The sequence below is a fragment of the Camellia sinensis genome, chromosome 13, assembly GCF_055761805.1.
Source record: "Camellia sinensis isolate YWXY chromosome 13, ASM5576180v1, whole genome shotgun sequence".
Lineage (NCBI taxonomy): Eukaryota > Viridiplantae > Streptophyta > Magnoliopsida > Ericales > Theaceae > Camellia > Camellia sinensis.
This window is the reverse complement of record NC_138973.1, coordinates 20129741-20156133: the sequence shown is the minus strand read 5'-3', so window position 1 is coordinate 20156133 and position 26393 is coordinate 20129741. Positions and strand designations below refer to the sequence as shown.

Sequence of the window (26393 nt, the reverse complement as noted above, 5' to 3'; positions counted from 1 at the left end):
TGAAGGGAAACCAGCTATCATAAACAATCATCCAACCATGAGGAGGGCAGATCAAAAGAATTCAGAATGCACTAAACCAATCTTTTATCAATTTTAATAAATTAAAAATCCAATTGGGGAAGGAAGAATAATACAGGAAAAAAGAAAAAGAAAAATACACACATGTATATATATATATATATAAACTTCGAAATGTAACAGCAGCATAAGGCTATATAGCCACAAGGACTTTCCTTCTTTTACTTTCCCTGACGGCCCACATTCAGTTTTCCTTTCCCAGCTACCTGCAACCCTTCAACAGATAGGAAGAGGGACTTGAGAGAATTGTCACAGTTGAAAATTTTCCACTTTCTTTTCCTTTCCCAGGTGTCCCACATTCACTGAAATCTAGCACACGCCGTTCCGTCTGCCAAAGTACCAGAATAACCGCCAAAAAATCATGAAAAGGGAATAACACATTAGTTGTATATTCTACAAAGTTCGGTCAAACACTACAATGTTTCCATGTGGGTGAATTAATACCACTAAACTAGTAATCCTATCACTCAATCCTACGGTGAAGTGAAGAAACAAATGTATCGCAAGGCATCAAGGACAAGGATCCATCATAAGATGCATAAATCTAGAGAGGCTCTGCAAAATAGACAATTCATCTTCAAACCCGATTTATGTTCGTTAGACCAAAGGGTTTAAGAGTTTGTAGGGACAGAAGAGGATAATCCCTCATTTTTGTTCTATGAAGTTGTCACTAATCTTGCAGTGACGAAAAAGAGGACTTACAGGTCCTAAAATTGACCTACAAATGTAACTTTGTTAAGCCACCTTAACAATCAGAAGATTTGACAAATAATCAATGGAAAAGAATTTTTCATGGGATGTCCTTGTATAATGTAAAACATTTTACTAGCAAGAGACATTTAGTCCTGATTTACTAATTTTCAACACTCACCGACTTCTAAGCATAGGTTCAATTCTATAATGGATTTTGACACATTTTATAATCACACTTCTTTAGCAAGCACTCAAATGAAACAAGTGTAATGTTTTTGGAAACTATCATACTCTAAAGCAGTAACAGAACCAAAATCACTTTCAATTGCACCTAGTGGGGAAAAAAATCTTTAAAATAGTGCAAAATCATACCGGGACATTTGAAGCCAAAAGGGAATGGTTATCTGGCTGACTGTTCAGGGCACAATTCTCCAGATCCAATTTCTGGTTGTTGGAGCGTCTTTGCTTTAATATTGTTTCAGGCGTTTCATCTCCCAAAACCTCTTGGGCATCAGCAAATGCAGCTGCAGTATGCTCGCTTAACTGTTTCATTAGCCCAATGGCATCGTAACTTCTATCCCCGGGGCTCATAAAGTAACCAATATCCTGCAAGAGTTTCATGGATAATATAAGAAATAAGTGAAGTAAGAAAATAGTAATAAACCTAACTCTATCATATAAACGAACAAAACAAAATAAACTACCAGGACTAGAGCTACCTCAATTGTTATATCTGTATCAATTCTTGGGCCTGGCAGAAAAGAGTTAATGAACCAAGGAGACTTCCATGCTGATGGGGATTCGATACTTCTTTTGAAAGCAGTTTCACCAAATCTGGGAATAAAAAAAACATCAGCAAACCAAACCAAACCAATTATATGTATGTTTTGATTCTACAATTATATTTAACAGAAATAGAGAAGAATTAAAACAGAAACAGTAAAAAATACAACATCTACGCAACTTAAGAGAAGTCAAACTCATAGAAATCTTAGATGATAAGTAAAATTTCTAACCAACCCACAAATGGTCCTCACCAGGCAAAAGAAAAGGCTCATGAAAAAGAATTGCAACTCCAGTGATCACACAAAAGATGACTCTCCCAACTAGGCATTAAACAAAGTTGCTTGAAAAAAATAATGATAATAATAATATCGAGTAAAGAAGAAAAACGAACAAGATCTTACACGCACAAATTTTCAACACCGGCATCATTCCCAGAGCTTCCAGCCATAATCTCCAGAGGATTTGATGCAGGAACAGATTGTGCGGACACAGCTGCAACCAACCGACTTTTATCCTTCCTTCCGGAGACAGTAGGAGAGCTAACAATAGATGAACACGGATTCCCTGATGAAGATTCTGAGAGAGCAACTTGATTTGATGTAGTTTCTAACCTTCTAGAACACTGAATTCCAAGAGTTCTAATACTTGTCCCAAGGGGTCTGTCTTCATAACGATCCGGAGAAAAAAATAGCAGATCATTCATGTTATGTTCAACTAGGACTGCTGATGCTTGTTGCACCTGACAAAGAAGAATCAATGAAAAGAGGTTTGTCTAGCAGTTATTTTGCAACACCCATATGATGTTAAAAGTTCAAACCATAGGTTCATGGTTATTGCCTAGACCAAGACTAAAGGAACTGATTTCCGCACAAAGAAAAGTTAATACAATAAATTAGTGTCTGGTAATCTGAGCATTGAGAGAAGGAATTTCAAGATACCAAACAGAGCAAATGGAAAGTGACGAGGAGGTGTGAGAGAAGTAGAATTCAGATCAGCAACACATTTAAATTTAAAGATTAGCTCATTCAGAAAAAGCATGATCCCTCAGATACACAAAAAGTACAGTAAACTCACATTTTTGGTTGCAGCGTCCAAATCACCCTTAGTTTTAGCATCTCTGCCCTCTTCTTTTCCTGCTTCTAGAGCATGACTCGAATTTTCTTTATTAGAAGTGGAGTTCCCAGATTCTCCTTTCTGGTTTGGTGCTGGAGACAACAGAGGCGCTTTCGGGTTGCCATTGCCATCAAGCATAACATCTAGTCGAGAAAAATCTCTAGCCAAGCTGGAAAATGACTCCTGATTCATGCCGCTTTCGAGCTTTTTCTCACTTCTCTTTTCTGACATAGGTGATGCCAAATCACGGTTTCGTTTCTTCAATATCGATGGTGTGCCTGTGAATGTTTTGGCAGCACTTTTCAGCACAGCATCTGGACTATCATCCCGCAATGGTGAATCCCATAACCTAAATGGAGTAAAACAGTTCATAGATGACATCATCAGTTGCCGGATACCAAGAGGACTATATTCTTGTTGCATATCAGTTCCAGATTGTATGAGATCACAACTGAAAAAAGGAATATCCAAGCTTGGAAAACGAGGAGGTTCATAAAATAAAGCTCCTGTTTCCTGCTGTTCAGTTGGCACAATTGGATTTTCCTCCAGTGAAGAATGACTTTGGATATTGTTTGATGGTCCTGAACTAAAAGCATCTACAGGAACTAGTTTTAAGGAATTCCTTGCCTGGTCTGGTTCATCTTGTTGACCCATATTATCTTTGCCATTATTGCCGGGAGAATTATTAGAGTCATTGGCATAGATAAAATCATCATTTGGACTCTTTGCAAGCTCCTCTTCTTCGTTTCCATGAGAGAGATCATTAAACTGATTGGGATCACTACCAAAGAAAAGTGCACTATCATCAGGAGGAAGTTGTGACTGAACATCAAAAGGTTGAGAGCATAAAGTTCCTAACATGTCCGACTTTGGGGGATCAGGGAGCTGATAATTTGACGGTTGGTAAAGCAATGAGTCTGCAGATTCATTAAAATCCATAATATCTGAGCATTTTGTAGAAGAAAAGTATCCATCCATCTCTGCCTCTGGGTATATCACCCTGCAACATCCATCTTCATGTATCAGCATGTGCTCCGGATCGCCAGATCCCAAAACCAAATTTCCCACAGAAGGAGAAACATTTAAACCCGCAGAAGTTTGCAATTGGAAAGGAACCACTTCAGGGTTTTCATTGCCACCTATACAATGCATCAAAAATTCTGAGGATTCATTTGAGTTAAGCTGCCAATCTTTACCTGCATAACTTCCCCAGCCAGGTGTGTAATTTTGTTCAAGGTAGTTGGAAGAGCCCCCAAAGTCACAAGGTACTTCTGGCATGCAAAAAGCAACTTCTTGAAAAGCTGTGTGATAATTTTCAGAACATGAAGCTGGACTGAAGCTTGGATCCTCCTTGCCATGACCAGATTCTTCAGTCAGTCGGCATTCTTCTCTTGTATGTGCCACGGCATTGGGCATATCACTAGTTGATTGAGAACAACCAACAACAGTTGATCCTTGACTACATTCTGAAATCTCCTCTGCTTCCGTCCCATCTTTGGGAACGCTATCATCACCACTGCTCAGTGGCAATGTTGAAGAAGATGAAGGTATTGATTGGTTTGGGTAGCTGACATGAGGCAGGCCTTGGAACTGTGCAAGTAAGCCTGAAGCCAAGTATGAGTCTAGTTTCTTTTTTACAGAACTGTTCCAATGATTTTTAATGGAATTGTCCGTCCTGATGACCATACAAGAACATATATTTCAAAACTCATTATGGTAAAGATGAATGTCAACATAAGATCAGATGCACACACAATTGTGATTGACAGACACAAATAGAAAGCTTGAACACTAGCAAAGAAGCATATAGAACTAAATTAATGCTTCAGAGATAAAAAGATGATGACAAAATGAAGCATACTAATATGTGAAGAATATGTGAGGCAGCTCTAAATTTTGGGCGGGGGGGGGGGGGGGGGGGGGGGGGGGGGGGGGGGAGTGTGGAATTAATAATTATTGGGTTTAATAAAATTTACCTCCCAGGCAAAAATTTTGTCAACTCTGCCCACTTGTTCCCATAAATTTGATGGGCACTAATCAAAGTCAATTCCTCTTCTTGCGTCCAGGCCTCCTTGCTGATATTTGGATTAAGGTGATTATGCCACCTAGGAAAAGGAAATCATTTGCATATCAAAAAAATTAAACCATCAATTCCCTAACACAGATAAAAGAAGTTAAAAAAGTAATGAAACGGAATAAAATACAGCTTTTAGATATATGTTCTAGTGAGCTAATGCCAACAGAAAATACAGCTTTTAGATAAATATAGGACACCAACACCCATAGGAATGGATGAAACACAGAAACTTCACAATAACAAAACAATATAAATTAAAAGCAAAGCATTTGCTACAAGTAGCAATGACTGGGCTACTGGCTCAAGTTGAGGAGAGGTGAGATGGGAAAGTTTGCATAGAATACTGAACTGGTGACAAAAACAGAGGCAATTTCCATATCAAATAACCAATCCAACCACAAATAAAGAAGTTCCAAATCCTGTACATAGTGTCAGTAGCAAAATTTTCCTTTGATTGCAATATTTCATGTGTAGAAATCAAATGGTTGTTTGCTTAAAACAAGACAAGGAGAATACAGTATAGAATATTGATAAGTTTTAAAAGAAATAAATAAAAATTAAAAAAAAGATCTCACATATCGTTGTCATCTCACTTACCCTTCTGAAAGTGCTTTACATTTAAAAGCTACATACCTAATAAAAGGAGGAAAGACAGAAGGTAATAAAATTATCCAGTAGAAGCTTCCTAACTTTACCTTTCCCGACATTGCTTTCCAATACGTCCAGGTAAATGTTGTGCAATGGTAGACCATTTTTTTGGGCCATACTTATCCACCAATTCAACTATAATTTCATCCTCCTGTACGTAAGTTATGCAAATAATTAATTTGATCAAATTAGAATTTATGAGATAATACATATATTAGTAACTTAAAGAGGGAAAATTTGACAGAAAAGCAAGGAACAACCATGATGCCTCACCCCTTTAGACCAAGGACCTTTGACAAGTTCCGGATTCAAAACTTTCTGCCACCTATGTAAACATTGTACGTCTGTTCGGTCCTTGAAACATTCCGCTACAAAAAGCACAATTTTACAATAAATATGATAAAGCAAAATATCCAAGATCTCTTTAATTCCATAAGATGATACAACAGAGATAAAAATGTAGATTTCAAAAGATTACCTATTTTTTTCCAGTTTTTTCCTTTAAAGCGTTGAACAGCCTTGCACAAAATATCATCCTGAATGAAAAATCAAAATCCATCTCGTTAGGAATATGTGCAAAGAAAATCAAAGTAGATATATTCATGCGTAGATGAGAGAAAATAGCAGTTAGACAAAATTAACCAAAATCTTCAAGTAGAAGCAGCCACGACTTTGAAACATATGACTGGTAAAGCTGAAGAATAGAATAAGAATATCCAAGCCGCACTCCTCCCCAACATAGACATAAAAGAAAGTTAAGATTGATAATGAAAAGAGTGATGTGGGATTTCGCTTCACACCTCCGACACAATGGTTATCGGTGTTTGAAGTCAAGCATCCTCATGTATTATTAATGCGGATGTAATGATGTCCAAAGCAAGAATAATGAGTTGCTGGACTGATGTATTTTATCTAAACAGTCAAGAAAGTGACCATTTACCTCTTCTGCTGTCCATTGACCCTTTGTTGAACGCCTGGTAGGGCCACTTGTCCTCCTATAAAATGGTGGCAATCATAGTGTTAAAGAAGGTCAAGGGGTTAACATCATAATGGTCATTCTCTCAATCAAATGAGATACTAGCCTTATAAACAATAAAAAATAAATAATTGTGGTGTGGTGGGAAGAAGGGTTTAAGCATCAAGGGAAATATTAGATTTAGCTGAAGGAATCATAACATTGTTAAAGGATGTTTGAATAACATAGCACACATCAAAAAGACCTATTAAACACTGTTTTGAATTCTCACTTGCATCAACAAATGAATGAAATACCGGGTCTAATAAAGGGCTCAATTGTACAAAGGTGCACCTTGTTTCAAGGTATAAAGAGTAAATAACATACAACGAACTAGCATATAAAAGTATGATAACAACGAAAATCAAAATTTTGTTTGTGTGTGGTATATTGATTAGCTTAGAAACAGAAACATTTTGTAAGCATAAAGGAGATGATAAGAATGCTCAGAAATTTTTAGATACAACAACAAAAGCCTATATAAATGTGTATAAAATCTCAACAATTAAATAATAGAATATGTTTGGGGTCTACACACGTCTCTTTATTTAAAAAGTATTAATCGTATAATTTGGAATTAAATGTCAAAATCATGCTCCAAACAAATAAAGTTTACAAATAATAATAATAATAATAATAATAATAATAAACAACAAAGGCCCATGGGTATCCAAGGCATGGGAGGTCCTTCCGGCAAACAAAGTTAATTTTTAAACAAGATTAAGAGTAAGATTCAATGAAGGTCAACGAATATTAGAAGTTTATAAACAAAAGTTTTAAAGATTTAGTTGGGAAAGGAGGTTTGCCATTATAAGATAAAACATAGTATGGATGAAAAAAATAAAAATAAAAGAAAGTAAGAGCGAATGTATAAAAAAAAGGTATCTCTAATAACAAGGAAATATGTTACTTCACCATATCCAATTACTTTTCATCTCTTTATCTCTTATCTTCTCCTTTCTACATTCTCATATTCGCTAATAAATTTAAGTTTTTTATTCTAAATATTTTCGTTTAACCAAAAAAAAGGTAAATAGAAATAGCTTTTAATAGATATTCCTAATAGGAGTCGAAACAACCCATTGTTAGTAGTGTTTCAATGAGTTTTGGTGTGTTCAATTCCTGGAATTTCAATTTTCCAATAATGTTTATAGAAATGCTTCAGCATTTTTGATTGAAATGAAATGGAATTTTGTTCCTTGTTTAAGAATAAAGTTAAAGATAAAAACATAGAAACCACTTCCAATAACTACGTTCTATATGGTTTAAAAGGTACCCATGCAAAGACCGCATTCTCTGAAGACCATCGGTGCCCCCATCTGAAGGAGTACTGTTGGTCCTATCACTTTCCATCATTGCTTAACAAACAGGCAAATTTGCATACCCCAATTCCTACTCGTCGACAATTCTCTCTAGAATCTCTTCCCCTAATCATTATCAATTTCCCTAAGAAGTGCCAGGAGGAGCCACCTTATCACAAAACTGGACCACAATCTGAAAAAAGAACAAGCATAAGGGAATCAGAGATTAGACTATAAAACATAGTGAACAATATCATAAAGAAAAGAGAGCCACTGAAGAAAACTCATAAGAACTACATGAACCTTTGTTAAAGACATAATCTGAAAATTTGATGTCAAGTAAAACTGTAAAATAGAAGAAGAAATCCATTAGAAACAGGATAATGCCAAGATCTTGAAACAAGTATGGGAGCAAAATAGACATATTGATTAACTCTATTGTCTTTGGTTACACAGAGTGAGTGATATGTAGCCATAAACAATTTTCCTTTCAAGTTGTGGTTTCCTTAACTGAACAAGGTTAACACTATTGATTTTTCTTAGTTTTTACAATTAAAATTTCAACATTCAACTATCAAGCAATCAATCATCTAAATTGCATACCTTTAGTATATTTAGACCGTTAACTAGCTCACCTACAAAGCAAACATAAAGTAAATATTCCAAACCATTTCATCTGTGAAGAAATGCAAGTAAGTGTACCTAGCTGTGATGCCAACTAAATCACAAAACTAAAATAAACATAAGATTCTATTGTTGCCAATGCCAACTAAATCAGCGTGCCAATTTTTGCATTACAGAGGCCCCCTATTCATTAAAATGATTCCCATGATGCTACATACCCGCAGATTTTATTTTTTATCTTTCTTAATAAAAAATTACCCAAACTTTTTGTGTACATAAAAAATTTAACATGAATTCAATAATGATAAAAAAAAAATCATGAATTAAGAACAAATCAGACATTCCAAAACAAATGATGGCAACACCTAAACACTTGGACACAACTAAGTAACTTCCCTCAAAATCAAATTTGCCAAACAAAAAGGACAAGATTCTATTGTTGATAATGTTTTTGCCAACCAAATCACTATGATAATTTGTGATGACACGTGGTTCCACCATCCATTAAAATTTTCCCAGGGTGCCACAAGTTTCTTCTTTTCTTTTCTTTTCTTTTCTTTTTCTTAATTAGAAATGAGCCAGGTTTTCATTGCACACACAAATTTTAAATCAATTCAGTATGTTAAAAATGAATGAATTATGCACACAATTACCCATTCTGAAACAAATAAATTAACACCAACACCATTCATTACTTCTAACCGAATCAGTGAGAGCATCAGAAACTACTAACACGCGCGCACACACACACACACACACCAAAAAAAAAAAAAAATTCAAACCAAGCTGATTGAGAAAAAAAAAAATTTCTAATTGAATTCTGACCGAGTTGCTTGAATTGAGTATGGTTTAATATATGAAAATCATAATAAAAAAAAAAAAAAACCGAAAATATGGATATAAAAACTTCAAAGAAAATCAAACCACCTATCAGATTCTACCCAGCTAAGGAAACATCATTTATTATTCAAATTCATTGCATCTCTGAAAATGTAAATACTTATACACAGCTAAGCCCTCAAATTCAAATTCAGAAAACAAAAAGGATGAGATTTCACAGTGACTCAAGCTTTTGTTATGCATAAAAAATCATGGGCACAATTAGCTATTAGGATCACAAAAATAACTACCTCCACCAAATCAAAGCAAGACCATTTTTTTTTATTTAAAAAAAAAAACAAATTAAATTGAAACCCAATTGCTTAAATTGAGTAGGATTTGAAATATAAAACTCAAAAAATAATAAAAAAAAATCAAAACCCATATGTAGAATACAGAGCAAATTTCAATCATATTAAGCGAAAAGGACTTCACCGAATTGAGCTCAGAACTACGCGATCGAATGAGAGATAAAGTCAGTGAGGCGTCTGATTCAATCGATTCAGCGAGCATTTCAGATCTGTATTTTCTGCTCGATTTTAGAGAGAGAAAATACAGATGGTCCGAGTTCTATTTCAAAAGACAAAAGGGGCGGACAACGTAGTTCAAACCCTATGCTTTAAACGTCGAGCATGTTTGAGTACATCTACGGTCGTGTTTTGTCCACGTGGAAATCTATCGTCGTCGATTGTTGTTTTTCGGTGTTTTTGTTAAGGATTTGAATATTTAAAAAATTCCAACGGCAGTCTTAGGGAGGATAGAAAATGGATCGGGTAACCCGACTTTCGAATCCGAATCCTGCTCCATTATAGCATGCGTTGGCTGATACATCAATACAGCATTTATTTCTTGTTACCAAGTTTTATTTAATGTTAAAAATTTCAAATATTTTACCAAATGTTCATATTTATATGAGACATTAGATAGAATATTTGATAAAATATTTAAGATATCTAACATTTTTCTTATATATTTTAATTTTTTTTTTAAATTATGATATTTTACAATACAACATGCGTTGGCTGATGCATGATGAGTAAGATATTCATTTCTTATTATTTTGAAATCACAATACATTATTACAATCTATATATGTTATATAATATTACATTGAAATCTAATAAATTACAATTATAATAATATAAATCAAATAAAATACATAATTCATATAAATAAAAAAAACTCCAAAAGTGAGAGAGAGAGAGAGTCTAATAAATACACGGAAAAAAAAAATTTACACATAAGTAGAAAAATTAAATTCACTTGGCCACCTAGTAAAATTCAAAGATTACTAAAGTTTTTATTCACAATACAATAAAAGGGTTCAAAATTAGATATTTATGAATAGCTAAGATGTTAAAAATTCTCGTTAAAATGTATTGTGTGATAAAAAGATAATTCAATATTTTATTTTACCCATTTGTTAATTTAGAAAGTAAAATAGTGCTTCAATAAATGTGGTGAACTATATGCTAAAATGTGTGTTAAGTAAACATTAGTTGACAAATTTTTTAACCTCTTAACACCAACACACTATTTAACCCATGTATTGAAAATACTCTAAACAAGATGCAATTTCCAAAACCCCAAGTATCCATTTTTCTTTATTTACTTTACCATCTATTGTATCATTATAAACACTAATGTTGATATTGAATATTAAACTTTAGGAGAAAATCAAAATGGACAAGAAAAAAAATAGCCAAAAAAAAAAAAAACACTAACTTTGTTATGTGTCATTGTGGATATCAATTTTTTGGTTAATTATCTATATTGTTGCAGAGTATGTAATTTGTATTATTTTGATTTCTAATATTTAAATTATGTTAATTAAGCCCACAATATACAATAACCAAGAATGTTGTACGTAAATTTTATACTGTTTTTTTATCTTAAATTTGTGACCCAAAAAAACGAAAGAAATTGTGTTGATTAATTTTTATTTTATTTTTGTCATACAAAAATCTAAAATCCAAACATAATTTCCCAGTGACTTAATTTTTTAGCACAGCTCTAAGTAGCTTGTAAAGAGAAGAAATTGAGATTCATATATCAGTAGATCACCAACAGCTTCAAGAAACTTGAAACAAAAAATATAAATAATAATAAAAGAAAAACAAATTGAGATTCATATATCAGTAGATCACCAACAGCTTCAAGAAACTTGAAACAAAAAATATAAATAATAATAAAAGAAAAACAACAACAACAACACTTTTAACATATATTTGAGTGATCTCCACGCGCATTAGTTGAAAATTATTGGGTATGCTTAGTTTGGTTTGGGGAGAAAAATTTTAATAATTGTTTTGGAGAGAGTCTAGAAATTTTTTCAATTTGTTTAGTTGTATATTTTAAAAGTAGTTTTAGAGTTTTAGAGTTTGAATAATTTGATATTTTGTCATAATTGAATAAATGTATGTGAGAGAAAAAATAATTGAGAAGGAGAGATGAGAGAAAAAGTGATTGATTGATAGGTAAGAGAGAAAAAATAATTTTCGAAATTATTTTGAAAAAATTTACAAACCAAACAATTTTTTTAAAAAAAATTTCTCAAAATCACCCTACAAATTCAAATCAAACTTACCCATCGTGTTGTGCAACATGACCATCTTCTCAGCCAAAAACTCATAAAATAACAATGAAAAATGCTAGGAGCAAAAAAAGAACTTAATAGAATAATTCCAGTTATATATTAAAGGGGAATAATTATGAAATCATATTACTGTGCCAGTGTGAAGCACAAGTAAGCTTAGCTCTAACCACAAAACAAAAAACACATGTAGGGAGAAGAACAGTGTTCACGGCACAAAACTGTGGAGGGTGTCGTACACCATCAATCACCATGGACGTTGTTCAATGACTCATGCTGCTCCAACTTTCTGGGTTTTATTTGAGCGAGTTGAAGAATCATTGTCTCTCGAGCGCGAGTGCTTTCCATGAAAGTGTCTCCCACCTCTATTATGTTTTCCACCCCTGCTAAGCAAAAAATTGAGGGACATAATTAAGAGGTTAAAAAGATTATTGAAATTTAGGATATACAGTTCCTTGTAATGAAGATCTTTGTTAAATGCTATGTCTCGATCTTGAATTTTTGAAGGTACAGATAATGCAAGAGAACTGAAACTACTTAGGCAACTTCAAAAAAATAAAAAATAAAAAAATAAAAAGAAGAAGAAGAAGAAGTATTTGTTTTGCAAATATCTATTCATTTTCTTCTAATTTTCCGACCAAAACCAAACGTTTGGATTGAGTGATTTGAAGAGAAGAACATAAACTAATTTCTTTTGGTCCTAATCACCTTTTTGGATTAAAGATGAGAGATATGATGGGAAATGGAGAGAAACCGGTTTCTCTTTAAACGTACTTTTTGAATCTTCAGAAATGGAGAGTTTGGGAAAGAAAAGAAATAAAATGATGACTAGTTTTTTATAAATTGTCCGTCTAGGTACTAAAGATTTAAAAACATAAAAGTTCATTGTAGTAATATAACCGGTCATAGTTTCTTTTTTTTTCTTTTATGTAGTCTATCCAACTAAGATAGAGAAATAGATATCATTTCTTCTCTTTTCTCTTTCACCTGAACCAAACAAGAGGGAGTTCTTTTCTCTCTTGACTTAACTAATAAATCTTTTTCTTTTTTTTTTCTCTCTATCCCAAACAAACTATTGGCTATGTAATGTTTGGATTATGGACTTGAGTAGAGAATTAGAAGGGGAAAGGAAAATGTGAGAGAAATGGAGAAAAAAATTTAACTTATATTTCATTCACATTTTCATTTCTTTTTCCAAATCCCTACCAAATCCATTATCCAAACACAAGCTTTGGAAAATTTAGCTTCTTCCACTTTATTTTATTTTCCTATATTTTCTTTCCCTTTACTTTTCTTTCTCTTTGCAAATCTAAGATCAAAAAGTAACACCAATCTTTTATAGGAAAATTTTCTTTTAATATTATTCAACAAAATAGAAATTTAAATCTCAAGAAACCAAGAGAAAAAGACTTTGAAAACCTAAAATGATAGAGAAAGTTGCTTTTACCCACCTGCTCCTGTTGCTCTTGAATCTTTCTTGATTGCCACGGAATAGATTCCAGTACTCTTTTTCAGCCTCACCTGGCAGTGTAACACGACGAAACATAAGCGTTATCAGCATTACATTTAAAAATAGTACTTCCTTGTAATAGAAATGCAAAAGAATTAGACTGCTTCGAGTTCTATAAATAAACTGCTATACCACCCATGAACACAAATTACTTTAGCATCAACCTAGTTGAAGAAAACTCTCTGACAGGAGCATAAAGAATAAACCAACAAACATACAAGTATATACAGGAACTGTTCAAATTCATTTATGAAACTAACACCAAATATTCCTACAATAATACTGTGGTGACCAAATTTGGAAATCATTTGATGTGTCAAGAGTACATTGGGTCACCGTATTATTGATATGCATATCCTAACTTTAATCTGAATAAAGAAGATAAAACATACAAAACTAGAAAGGGAAAAAAATATGTCATGTGACAGACAACTTTCCAAGAAAATCTTCAAAATGAAATGAAAATGGAGCATACCTGTGACAGGGTTTAAAGTAGCAATGTAATTTTTCACAATCAGACCACCATCCTCAGCAAGTGCAGCAGCAGCACGTGCTTTCTGGGCAGCCCCTGGTTCTTCAAAACGAATGTATCCTGAATCTTCTCCCATCTTAAAATCAACAAACTGCACAAGAGAAAACCACATACCAGCAGAAACATTAGTATAAACACCCCCACAAAGCCAATTGCTATACTCAGAACCCACGCTTCAAAAATAAAACAAGAAAACTTTTGTAATTTTTTTAATTTGATAATATTCCCTGAAAAAAATGAAATGCAAAAATTGCAGCATAGAAAGCAACACACAGAGCAATGTGAGTACCACAGATGGTCTACCCAGAAAGAAAACCCAAAGAAGAAATAAAGGGATTGCTAAAGGGGGCGAGTGTAGAACCAGAAAATACATTAGCATATAGCCCTTTACCCCCATTTCTGCAGAGGCTGTTTCCGTGACTCAAAACCCACGCCACCAGGGACGATAACAGGAAGCCTTACTGCTGGAAGAGACACACATAACGCAATCTAAAAGGATTAATAATCCTAAGACTTAACAGTCCTAGCAATGTTAATCCCATGTAATCCAATCCGCCCAAACAAACATGACCGTACTGCACAAAACTCGTTCACAAATTTCGGACGACTAAATTAGACACTGATAAAATGCCTGGGAAAACATTTCTTGAGACGACAGAGTTCTGCAGAGACAATAGGACAGCCTGGTAAATGAATATGTCCAGAAGCAACTGTAAAGACCTCTATTTTAAATTATAAATTACACATACGACTTGTTCCAAAGCATTGATGATAAAAACATAGTTCTCCTTATTTGGTACAGTTGCATGCAACAAACAATGTTAAGAAAATGAAACAGAAAATTAATAGTAGAAAATAAATTTCAAGAGAAGCACAAAACAGAGGAGCTTGACAATAGATATATCCACTAAAGGCGCGGGCACAACCAACAGGAAGAAGAAAATTCATGATATAGTACCTTCACAGTGCCATATTTTTGGAAAACTGCCTTCAGATCCTCACGTAAAACAACATCTTTGTTGTCCTTATATACAGCAGCCCGATTTCTTTCCCCTGTTGTTTTATCCTCATCCTTTTCAATGGGACTATCCAGATTCTCCTCATCTTCAGTTTCCTTTTGTTCACTCTCCAAACTAGTTTTCTCATCAACCTTTTGTTTGCTCTCTTTCTCAATATCATCCTTAGGCTTTTCTCCATCACCTTTAACATCTTCTGGCACCTTCTCTTCAGTCTCTACAGTGGCATTCAGCATGGAATCTGGTTCCCCATCTGTTTTGCAAACATCAACATTTTCATTGGCTAGTTCATGACCATCACTTTGTACTGCAGAACCTCCAACTGACATGCTCTTCAGTGTAAACGCAACAATTAAGCCTTTGGGGTAGCTGCGATGATGAGAAAATCTAATCAGATCAAACTAAAAGAGTACAGAAAATGAAAAATCACATACCACTTACTCTGCTTCCTCATTTGAGCTGTTTTTATGATTTGCACGCACTTGGGAACTAGTATTTTTAACTTCTTCTGCTTGTTTTGCTCTTTCTGAATCAAAATCCTTTCTGATTTGAAATATATATATTAGAAGCACGAATATAAAAGCACTTGCGTATATTATTTGCATCAGATTTACATGAAACAACAATCACTGTAAAATACTTGTAATCAGTGCCAATGTTCAGGTGGAATTCCTCTATCAAAAGAGCCATGTGGAATCTCCTCTTGAAATGTATGATTTAATAATTACAACTTGAAACTCTCATCAACGTAAGCATTCTGAGAAGAAATCAAGCGCCGCCACTAAAATGGATTTATATAAGCTAACCTTTTTTGAATCAACACATTCTCATCACATAAGATCAAAACAACAGGACCGACAAAGCCATATCATTCTGAAGGACACAAAAGATTTACTTCCATTGATTTTGACTTCTGGGAAGGAAAAATCCAAAATGGTATGGAATTCATGCCAACAAATGACAAGCACAAATTTTGATTAAAAAATATATAAGAAAAAGATGAAGAGGTGTAAGGTATGGTCTTGTGGCAACAAAAACCACGATTAGCAAAGAATGGATGATGCTAAAAACAAAGTGATGAAGCTGGAAGTTTTGTGACCAATACAATATGAGTCCAATACACAAGAGAACAATAAGAGTCATTTGGCTTTGTAAAGAATGTTTAGAAGTTGACAATTTAACTACTCTATATTTAGAAATTAAAATGGCATTACTTATTAAACCAAGCACAATTAAAGCATTTAACTCAGTTAACACATTAGAAAATGTAGCATAAAATTAATTCTGGAAATATTGTGAATATCATATCATAAGAAATAACAATTAGCTTAGTTATCTGAAGTTTGAATGACTAGTAGGCCAAAGCCTCGTTTCACTACCAGATAACTTGATTTGTTGTAATGACAATCCATTAAATAAATTAGTTAATTTTGCTTACATAGAGTTGAATTATCAGTCGTAAGCATGGCGATGTAGTGCTCGGGCATGGGTGACAATGTGTTGACCATAGTGTTGGTTAGTGAGTTTGGAAGGAGGAGGTGGTGATGAGTTTGAAGGGTTGAGGGGAGGAAACTAGTTGTGGAATAGGTGATTGGGTATGAGCAACAACAGTGGGTGTTAGGGCTTTGTTATCAAAATCATAAGATTTATGATATGTATTGTATGATTCGGTTCGATTATATACACCAAGGAGGGTGAATCAAAAAAAAAAAAACAAGAGCCGCATTAGAATCATACAAAGGCATTTTGCTTTAAATTTTGAATGTTTTAGTGGCATCAAAATTAATTTCATTGAAAGCTAAAGTCAAGAGCATAACTTACTTTGGTTTTAGCTCTAGCTCAGCACCAGCATAAATCAAACTCTGATTCAAAACCTTTTCAGCATCTTCATCAGTTGAGAACTCAACCAAAGCAGTGCCACAAAATAACCTTTTGTCTGCAATATGGCGAGGCATCCTCACACTATTAACCTGTTACAAGCAGAGTAAACTCAAATCAGGGCATCATCTGTGGATGGGAAAGAGCTACCAAGAATGTCACAGGACAAACTATAATTTTGTGTAATCCAAACTAGCTCTCACACAATCAGCACCATCTGACTTTATACATGCATACTCCCTATTTCACTGTCTGTTATCCTCACTGGCACATATATACAGGAATATATATTTTGAAGATTCCTTGTACTTGGTCACAATCATTATACACTAATGGAAACAAACTGAAAGCAAGACTGGTTTCAAAACCAAAAGTATTAGGAGATTCTACAAAAGGATAGGCATGCTCAAAAGTACTTAAATTATTGAGAAAAAGAAAAGAAAAGGAAGGGGAAAGGGGGTGAAACCAATACCTTGGCAAACTGACCAAAGAAGGATTCCACATCTTCAAGCTTGACAGCATACTCTAGGGGTGATGCAGCAATTGTCCTACTGTCTGATTGTTCTATGACCTCATCTGGCGGTAAAAGCTCAGTAGCCCTACCAATCTTCTTACCTAAAACGCACAAACCATATGTAATTCTGATCAATATCAAAAGAAATAAAACCAGACACAAGCTACAATTCTTAATTTTCTCTTCCACATCTTCTCAGCATCCAAACAGGCAGAAATATAAAAATAATAAAAACTCACCATCTTCAGAAACCTTAAGAAAAGTAGAATTCTTTAAAGTATCAGCCACAGCTTTCACTGTATCATCTGAAACCTCTTCTGGTTTGGAGATTCCTAAATTGAGATGACTCCTCATACGAGAGAACGAACATATAAGGGCCAAACTGACCACTGAGGTTTTAGTCAAAGAACAACAGAGAACCAAACAACAACAGAAGATACTGACAGTGCAATAAACCTTTTAACAGTGCAACAAAACTTTGTAAAAAGAACTAAAACCCAACATCTTATGCTGTTTAGGTATCCAAATAGAAAGCTCTACGAAAACTTTTTCTCTTTTTTTTTTTCTTCTTCACTTTTCAACATATATCACAGAGCAAAGGCAACACAAGTACAAATATGCTGAACCGTGTAAGAGAACAAACAAAATCAACACTAAAGTTTCAGTCAAAGAACAAGAGAAACAACATACAACCTAAGAAAAATACACAAATAACAAGTAATCTGAGAAAACTCAGGGAAACAACAGAACTTAAAATTCCAAACCTTGTTTTTGTGCTTTATTGGTATCCATCCAAACACAAAAGCTCTTGGGAGAAAATTTTAGAATTTCTGTTCATTACCCATGGTAGTGTTTGGTTGATTGGAATGAACTGGAATGGAATGACCATTCTATCAAAATATTCATTCACATGTTTGGTTAGACTAAAAATGTAATGAAAAATGCATTACAAATGGAATTATCTTTCACTATGTTAAGGGAATGATCATTCCATAAAAATGCCTAAGGAATCACCAAATAAGCATATATTTTATCACATAGCCACATGAACATAATTACAAGCACAACATAACTAAAAACATAGGAAAAGAAAATAACATTAAGTTCCAAGTCCAAATGTCTTATTATACTCTGGGCATCCCAGCTTAATTTCATTTCTTTCCAGAATTTTTTTTTTTCTCGGCAACCAATAAGCCCATGGTAAGCACACATAGGTCAGAAAGAGACAGACAACAAAAAATGCGAGAATTGAAGGCATACTTCGAAATAACAATGACACAATGCAATTTAAATCTAAATTTGTTGGCAATTGATGAATGAGGAAGCTGGGTTGAATTTGAAAATTGGTAGTTAACAAAATGGGCAATCTTCAAAACTGTTCTAAGTTGTGTGCTTTATATAATAATAATACAATAGAGAATAGATATGGAGACACAGAGAGAGAGAGAGAGAGAGAGAAGGATACTGCCATCATCACTGTCACTGACAGTTTTCGAGAGAAACTTATCTCTAGGAAGATTGCTATCACTGAAGTAGAACTCAACCTGGGCCAAACACCATATAAAAACCAAAACAAAAACAAAAACAAAAAACAAAAAATGTCCGATTTTATGAAAGAATTAACACAAAATCGAAGGTTAAAACCAAATCAGAATAGAAAGGAAATCAATAATGAACCTGACGAATGACTTTCTTTGATGTTTCTCCGTCCAAGGAAGCGGTCGCCATTGTTGTTTTAGAGAGAGAGACAGAGAGAGAGAGAGAGAGAGAGAGTCTGCGCGGTTTAGGGTTTTGGAGTGAAAAAAGAAGTGTATGGAAACAGGTGCAGGCCTAAATATATGCGGAGTGCGCACACGTAGCGTTAGATCGTGTCCATATATTAGGGAACCATTAAATTTTGAGTCAAGTTATAATTAAAGATTTTTGCCCTGTTTTGTTTGTTTTTCAAAAAAATTTTTGAAAGAAATTCTTTATGAACAAATTTTTAAGAGTAATTAAATCAAATAAATTTTTTTAAAAAAATTTTAAAATTTTGTTTGATTATCTATTTTTTAAAATCACTGTCTCTCTCATACACATCAAATCAATCACTTTTTTAAAAACTCTCTTTCCAAAATAATTTTTTAAAACTATTTTTGAAAAAAAACAAATCAAACAAATTTTCGTACTTTTTATCTCAAAAATTACTCTACAAACACAAACCAAACACACCCTTTATTTTTATATTTTAGTTAATATTTTTACTTTATCAGTCTTTCTAATTTAAAGTTTAATTTTATGAAATATTTATTTTCATTGGGTAGTCTACCTACCGGTTGATCAACTACTTGCTGAAAATTGCCTATATAGAAGAGATATTGGGTAGATAATTGGATGGTCATTTATGAAAGATGTATTTTCTTTAAAATAAATAATAAAATAATATAGTACATCGCTAAATTAAGTAATGTATTGTAGCAATATCAAAATTTGCTTTATTGAAGCTAGTTTGATGCAAAGATATTTTTAGACCTAGTCTGACTAATATAACCCCAAAACTAAGTATAACAAAGTTGATATTGATGCTTTTAGAGCATCTCTAATGATAATACGCATTTTACCTATCTAAATATTATTATAAAATATATATTTTATTTTACCTATCAACTTTATCATGTTTTTATTCCAATCATATTTTTTTTTTATTTTAGCTATTCATTCAAATATTATTAACTTTATAAAATGTCACATCAGCAACAAAGATGGATCTGATCCTAAACGATTAAATACATTTTGCCTAACTTAAAGGCTAGCTACATGTAACTACTGAATGTGAGTTAAACTAAAATGCCTAATCATATGCTTAGTACATTAGAGTTGAAAAAGTGAGTCATATTAGATATTTTAACTAACAAGTATTATATGCCTAATGGGTTGGAGATGCTCTAGTACCCATGTAAATTTGAGTCACGTCGTTTTTCCTATTCTAAATTTAGCACAATCTATTCTCTAACCCTAACCTGAATCTAATAATATTTTAGGAAAATATTTGTTAAAATAAAATTCTAAATTTTAGTACAATATTTTGTTGTAAAAAATTACAAAATATATATATATATATATATTATATAAAATCAACACTCAAATTACTGTGACTGTGACTATTATTTTTTTAATTTTCAAAAATACCCTCTATAATTGCAATTATGTTTTTGTAATTGCACTCATGGACATATATGTCTTGTGAGTGCATAGTCATATCAGTGTGCACATATTTTATGAATATTCATAATTTGGAGTAAAAAATTACACTAGGAATGAAAAGTATATAAATTTTACAAATACATGATATTCAAATTTTATTTTTTTCATTTTTGTATCTGCCCCCTCCCTCCCTCTTCCATCTCGTCCCACTTATCTCCACTTTCAGTCACCCTTCTCATACCCTCCTCTGCTATCCCATCCCTCAATCGTTTATCGCCACTCTTTACAACTCTATCAATTCAGTCGGTTCACTTCATCCGTTTTTTTTTTGTTTTTTTTTTTATTTTACTTATGTATATCATTTTTTTTTTTCAAGATCAATAACGTTTAGGAAGTGGGTTAGCTTTTTGGCTTTTTAACTATTTTAGTATGGGGCTAAAAAGTTTCGTTTGAGAAGAATTTTTGGTTTTTTTGGCTTTTTGTGAGAGAAAGAATGTAATAATTATGAGTTAGATATGATGTTTTGTCTTATTAGGCTAAAATAACCTATTTTGTTTTATATAACTATTTTAGCCCAAGCTTTCCTTCCCCAACAGAGGCTTAAATTTGACTCAACCACCTCTCAGGTGGGCTTGGCCTTACAACATAGTCTCTTGAGCCCACTATAGTCTTATTGAAATATCTCCATCACTACATATTATAATTGTTTAGTTATTTTAATAAATTATGCATGTCACAGTCACTTTCTTCAAATAATTTTCACTACATATAAATTATTTTATATTATTTATAATGCTTATTGCTCACAAGGGTTTGCCAAAGATAGAAACTATTGGTTTGCTAAAGATAGAAACTAACAAGGTTTCCCTATAAATTTGGATGACCACTTTTCGTTGGTGTAATTAACTTAAAACTTGGATAGGATATACTGTTGGAATAAATCATAATCAGGTAAAGGGTAATTAACTTACAATTTGAAATCATTTGACATTATTCTTACGCTACACCTACTTTTACCTATGTGAGCCAACAAAAATTCTGTAATCATTGGTGTTTGTTCATATCATGCCGCAAAAGGAACCAAAAAAAAGTTATAATGATGATTTTTTTTTTTTTTTGATCACAAGAGAATTCCATTGAGGAAATAGCCATAACGGCACTTACAAAGTCTATTCATCAAAGACATACACCAAATAAAGTAAAAATATTACAAGAAGCGCAAAAGTAAAAATTATAAAAATATCTAGATACAATTATGCTTGTGCTCATATTGCGAAGCAGAACCGATTATAAACAATCAGCGTTAGAGCGCGTCTGAGCATGTTTGAGATACATCATAGGAAACAACCATAGAGGGTGTAGGCAACAAACAAACACCAATGGACTCCAAGAACACAACCAAAAACCAAAAAAAATCAAAGCAAAACAAGAAGAACAAAGAAACCTCAGACCCAGAGCGGCCAGATCTGTGGAGACGGGTCAGATCCGAGCAGATCTGGTGGCGTAGTGCAGAATGCAGCGTCGGCCTGGTTTGGCGAAGGGGAAACAAAGCAGGTCTGCAAAAACAAAAAACAAAAAAAACTGAAAACACTCCTTTTGTATCTTTCCTACTGCGGCTCCAAATACAGCAGAATTTTTTCTTACGGAAAGACACTAACAGCATATGAAAGCAAACATACTGAATTTTCAGTGGAGCTGAATCAATGTAATCATTCATTCGTCCCACAAACGTGCATAATGGCACAACGCCGACTTGTATACTGAGCCCGCCTCATTATGACACTTTGGAATCCTATTAAATGTGAGAGGAGAAAAGAAGAGGTGACGACGACAAATTAAGCATCATATTTGCAGAGGTCCTCGAAACCCATGTATTCGTGTTGCTCAATCTTCCCAATCATGTTCGATATGCCTACCCCACCTATCAAAAACAAAAATAAATTGTGTCAAGAACTCAAGAATTTCACAAGTAGACTATACACATTGTAGTTAATGCTTTCAAAAACAGTAAAGCTGTGAAGACTCATTTAATTTATTGCCTGGAAATTTCACCAGTCCAACTAATGGGAAAAATGAAGCTCACCTAGGGAGATTGCGCTGACGAAGATCGTGATAGCCAGAATGAAGATGATTAAGGATGCCCTTCCCAGTATAATGATCAGTTTCCGTACAACATGTTGCCCAATAAAAGCAGCAACAGTTGCCACAGCAACAAAGTAAAGAGCTGCACAAACACACAAAAAATAATCCAATTCAAACAAAATTCAAATGGAACTCAAGTCTTTTACTCGTTATATTTTTAGATGATTTCTCAAGAGAATAACAGAAAACTGCTTTATAAAAACTGTTTCAGTAATATGGAACACTAACTTACCATAGGGTACTGGAAAACGTTTTAGAAGATAATATTCTACGACAGACATTGATGAGGAGAAGCTCATTGCAAAGGTGGCTGTAGCACTTGAAACCTGCACGAACGTTCTCAAGGAGTTTAGGACAAGACAGAATGCAAATGCTTGTAATTAACACAGCACAAGGAACCGTTTCAACGTCATGGTTATTTCATTTTCCTTCGCTATCTAAACATCTGTCTAAGTTTGGGATTATATGAGATCCACATTTTGGAAACTTCAATCACTGTCCACCATGCTTTTTCCTAAATTCCCAATTTTATCCCTGAAATGTTTTGTTCAACATACTACACCTAATTTCCTCATCCAGTCATTAAATATCAAATTATTCAAAAATATCCTAATAATACAAACAACTCCTGAATTATTTGCAAACTTGTTGAGTTATTACAACAATCCAGAAATAACACAATCTGCTTTTACAAGACCCAAAAAAGAAAACTTCGGCCGTTTGTGTTAAAATTTTAATTTACGCTGGCTTACTCAAACAGTCAAACAGATTCTGGAAACAAAAAGTCAAAAAAAAAAAAAATTTGAGATCCTAGATTATCATGATTGACTTGTCCTGTTGTCGATGTTAGATATAGTGGAAATGTATTTCGAAGGTAAATGAATGAAGCATAAACTCTCTTTGATGTCACTTGGAACAGATTTCATTTTCCACAAAGCAAACAGGATAATTTAATAATAAGGCAATATCAAGGGAAGGGCAAAAAACCTAATAGTGATATACATAACAACGAATCAGCCATATTATTCTAACCTGGATTTAAGTAGTAAAAGATAACCAACATGAATAGTGAAATATAAAGTTACTACTACCCTTCTCTTTCGTTTATTTATTTACTTTTTCTTTTTCACTTTAGTGCAAGCACTGAAAACACATAATTTTGAATAAAAAAGAAAAGAAAAGAAAGACGCAAATTACCTGAGGAGGGACTCCCAGCTCCAAAAACAATGGACCTAAAATAAATCCTCCACCTAAGCCAAGCAGTCCACCAACTGTACCAGCCAGTACGCCACAGGAGCAGTACAAGATCAGCTGGTGTGCTTTCAAGTTAGTGCCTGTATCTCCTCTTGATGAAACCTGTCTTTTCCCCTTGTACAGGCCAATTGCCTCGTACAAAGTTACCGCAACAGAAACTGGGATCTGCAGAACAATTGAAAAGATAAATTCACATAGATGCTTGAAAACCCAGTTTGCAGTCTGTAAAGCTAAAAACTTTTTTTTGACACTGTCGTAATATCAACAGAAACTTTCAAGTTAGTTGCAATTTTTACATGTACAGACTCAGTCCAATAGAGGAAAAAAAACTACATGAATCTCTTACTTTTGGGTGAAATAATAAAATTTACCTGCAATAAGTTCAAGACCCAATATGCTGTTGAACAAGTGGCTGTATAGTTCTGTTTTCAAAAGAAAAAAACAAAACAAAACAAAGCAACAAAAAAAAACTTATAACTAATAAGATGTACAAAAAGGAAAAATCAAATATTTACAAAAATAAAATCAAAAATGAGGAGAAATAAGAAGAAAAAGAAGAAGACGATAAAACCTTGGTGATCTGCAGTAAGGAATGCAACCCACACGAAAAAAAGAGGCCGAAGCTCCTTCCAGTAAACATTCTCAATTATACTGACCTGTGATGTTTATACATGTCTAGGGCTGTGCAAAATACCGCGTAATCTGCTAAAACCGCACCGATCCGCATTAATTCGCACCGCTCTAACCGCTAACCGTAGTTTAAACTTTAAAATTTATAATCCGCCAACCGAACTGCTCCGCTCCGCTAAAGTTAATACATATAAATTTTTTAACTTTCAATGAAATATCAATGTAAAAATAAGTGTGAAAGAGATTTAAAATATGAAATTTATTACAAATTAGTGGTTATATATATGAAACATATTATGTAAAATTACTTTGTGTTATATATCTAAAAAATATTATACAAATTAGTGTTATATATTATGCAAATATATGATAATTAGTTAGAATATTTTTCAATCCGCCAATCCACCAAAAACTGCCCAGGGATCTTTGGAACTGTAAACAGCTTGTTACAGGCTACTTACCTCTCGTTCTGTAGTCCCATTGGATTCCTTTTTGGTGCCATTGCTTGGGCCATCAGGAAGGAGCTTGTATTCTGCTCCCTCATGACCATTACCTGATATAACAGGAAATATGCGTGGATATTCCACAACAGAAAAATAAAAATAAATAAGCAAGAGGATCTATTTGGTGTTGTCAGATAGAAAGAACACTGGATCAACTCACCATTTGCCTCCAAAAGCTTGGCAGCCTCCTGAAATCAGAAAATTGATATTCAGAATGGAAGAATTAAGATTGGTTGCGAAAATACACACACACACCATATGAAAACAAAAGCAGAAATCCTAATCCCATATTATATTACATCAATTTTAATCAGCATGGCTTGAAATAAAAAATTGCCAAAAAAAAAAAAACAATTGAAATTGCATATTTTCTTTGAAGCCAAATTATTTCCTACACAAGCAAGAAAAAGAACATTTCAGATACAACTGAAAACTAAGTGAAATGATCTCATTTTCTGACTGACTTGCAACTTCCGTTTTACTTCTTAAATGCATGAACCTCGTGATACCTTTTTCATTGTTGTTTCTTTCTTCCAAGTATCAACACCCTTGAAAAAGGCCTTAGTTGAGGTGCCTGCAAACCGCCATGTAGTCTCAACAGTATGAGTAGGGCAGAACACATAGCAAGAACTATTCAAAATGCAACCGAACATTACCTACGAAGAGAATAATTAGTAGAACGGTGACCATCCAGTCAGCGAAAATCACATTGAAAGCAACACCAATGCTAATGCCCAGCATGAGCATTGGTTGGACAAGCAGTGCCAAGTCATAGTCAATGACTGGCATATCAAGTGTAGGATGCCTCAGCTTAAGATTGTAGTAGACAGAGGAGATTGCTGCACCCATGATCATACCTGAACAGAAAATAATGCAAATCTATGAAATTAGAACTGAGAAATTCAATGGAGCACAGAAAGTAAAATCAAGAAAGACCATTTTCTTTCTATGGCTGTTAACCAATTTGAGAGAGGAAAAAAAAAAAAAAAAAGAAGCTTTAGTTTAAAGCTTTAGTCATGCGAACTGCCTCAGCTATGACTGATGTCACAGTGAACCTCTGTACTGTCTCTGAAGTCTGAATATTTAATCCTCAATAATGCCAAAACAACTAAAATTCACCTCCAAGAAAATTGGAGTCATGTTAATGCATTATATCATCTGTCCGCATTCCAATAATATTTTGCTTTCAGAACTGACAAAAACTTATGAACATAGACATGTCTTCCATTGTTTAGAATGAATTCAAAACCAGACTTGAGTCAACTCATTCATCTTCTTTTCTCTCATTTCCTTTAATTTTAGAAAACAAAAATAAATTTAGACATACATATTTTAAAGAAAAATTCCCCTCTGCTGCCATCACCCATCCACCCTAGGAAACCCACGGGTTTTGATGTGGTTGAATTCAATCAAGAAAGAGTTTC

At 33.7% G+C, this 26393-nt stretch overlaps 1 protein-coding gene, 1 non-coding gene and 1 pseudogene across 3 annotated transcripts; all 3 read right to left on the bottom strand.

Moving 5' to 3' along the window:
* Positions 1 to 60: 60 nt before the first annotated feature.
* Positions 61 to 19133, bottom strand: LOC114321789 (transcription factor MYB3R-4). Its single transcript, XM_082901680.1, has 21 exons — positions 18935 to 19133; positions 18723 to 18801; positions 17497 to 17646; positions 17216 to 17358; positions 16687 to 16835; positions 15307 to 15408; positions 14808 to 15234; positions 13793 to 13940; positions 13296 to 13328; positions 9815 to 9826; positions 7687 to 7768; positions 6336 to 6390; positions 5874 to 5931; positions 5669 to 5763; positions 5443 to 5546; positions 4647 to 4775; positions 2632 to 4345; positions 1959 to 2296; positions 1491 to 1605; positions 1144 to 1377; positions 61 to 406 (listed from the first exon to the last, which is right to left on the bottom strand). The coding sequence occupies exons 1-21, from the start codon at positions 18983 to 18985 to the stop codon at positions 281 to 283; spliced, it is 4344 nt and encodes a 1447-aa protein (XP_082757806.1). The 5' UTR covers positions 18986 to 19133; the 3' UTR covers positions 61 to 280.
* LOC114321790 (uncharacterized) lies at positions 7766 to 9782 on the bottom strand. The gene is made up of 3 exons (XR_014348471.1): positions 9650 to 9782; positions 8015 to 8032; positions 7766 to 7904 (listed from the first exon to the last, which is right to left on the bottom strand). It is a non-coding gene; the product is annotated as an uncharacterized LOC114321790 (transcript).
* Positions 19134 to 22005: 2872 nt separating the features above from the next.
* LOC114321788 (sulfite exporter TauE/SafE family protein 3-like) lies at positions 22006 to 25831 on the bottom strand (annotated as a pseudogene). Its single transcript, XR_014348470.1, has 10 exons — positions 25626 to 25831; positions 25479 to 25543; positions 25130 to 25157; positions 24928 to 25019; positions 24408 to 24492; positions 24208 to 24258; positions 23780 to 24001; positions 22815 to 22908; positions 22524 to 22664; positions 22006 to 22361 (listed from the first exon to the last, which is right to left on the bottom strand). The product of XR_014348470.1 is annotated as a sulfite exporter TauE/SafE family protein 3-like (transcript).
* Positions 25832 to 26393: the final 562 nt, after the last annotated feature.

Coding starts and splice junctions, on each gene's coding strand:
- LOC114321789 (XM_082901680.1), bottom strand. CDS start 18,985: ATGGCGACCGCTTCCTTGGACGGAGAAACATCAAAGAAAGTCATTCGT. Junction 18,802..18,934: donor CAAAGAAAGTCATTCGTCAG/GTTCATTATTGA, acceptor TGTTTGGCCCAG/GTTGAGTTCTACTTCAGTGA. Junction 5,932..6,335: donor GTCAATGGACAGCAGAAGAG/GTAAATGGTCAC, acceptor TTTTTCATTCAG/GATGATATTTTGTGCAAGGC.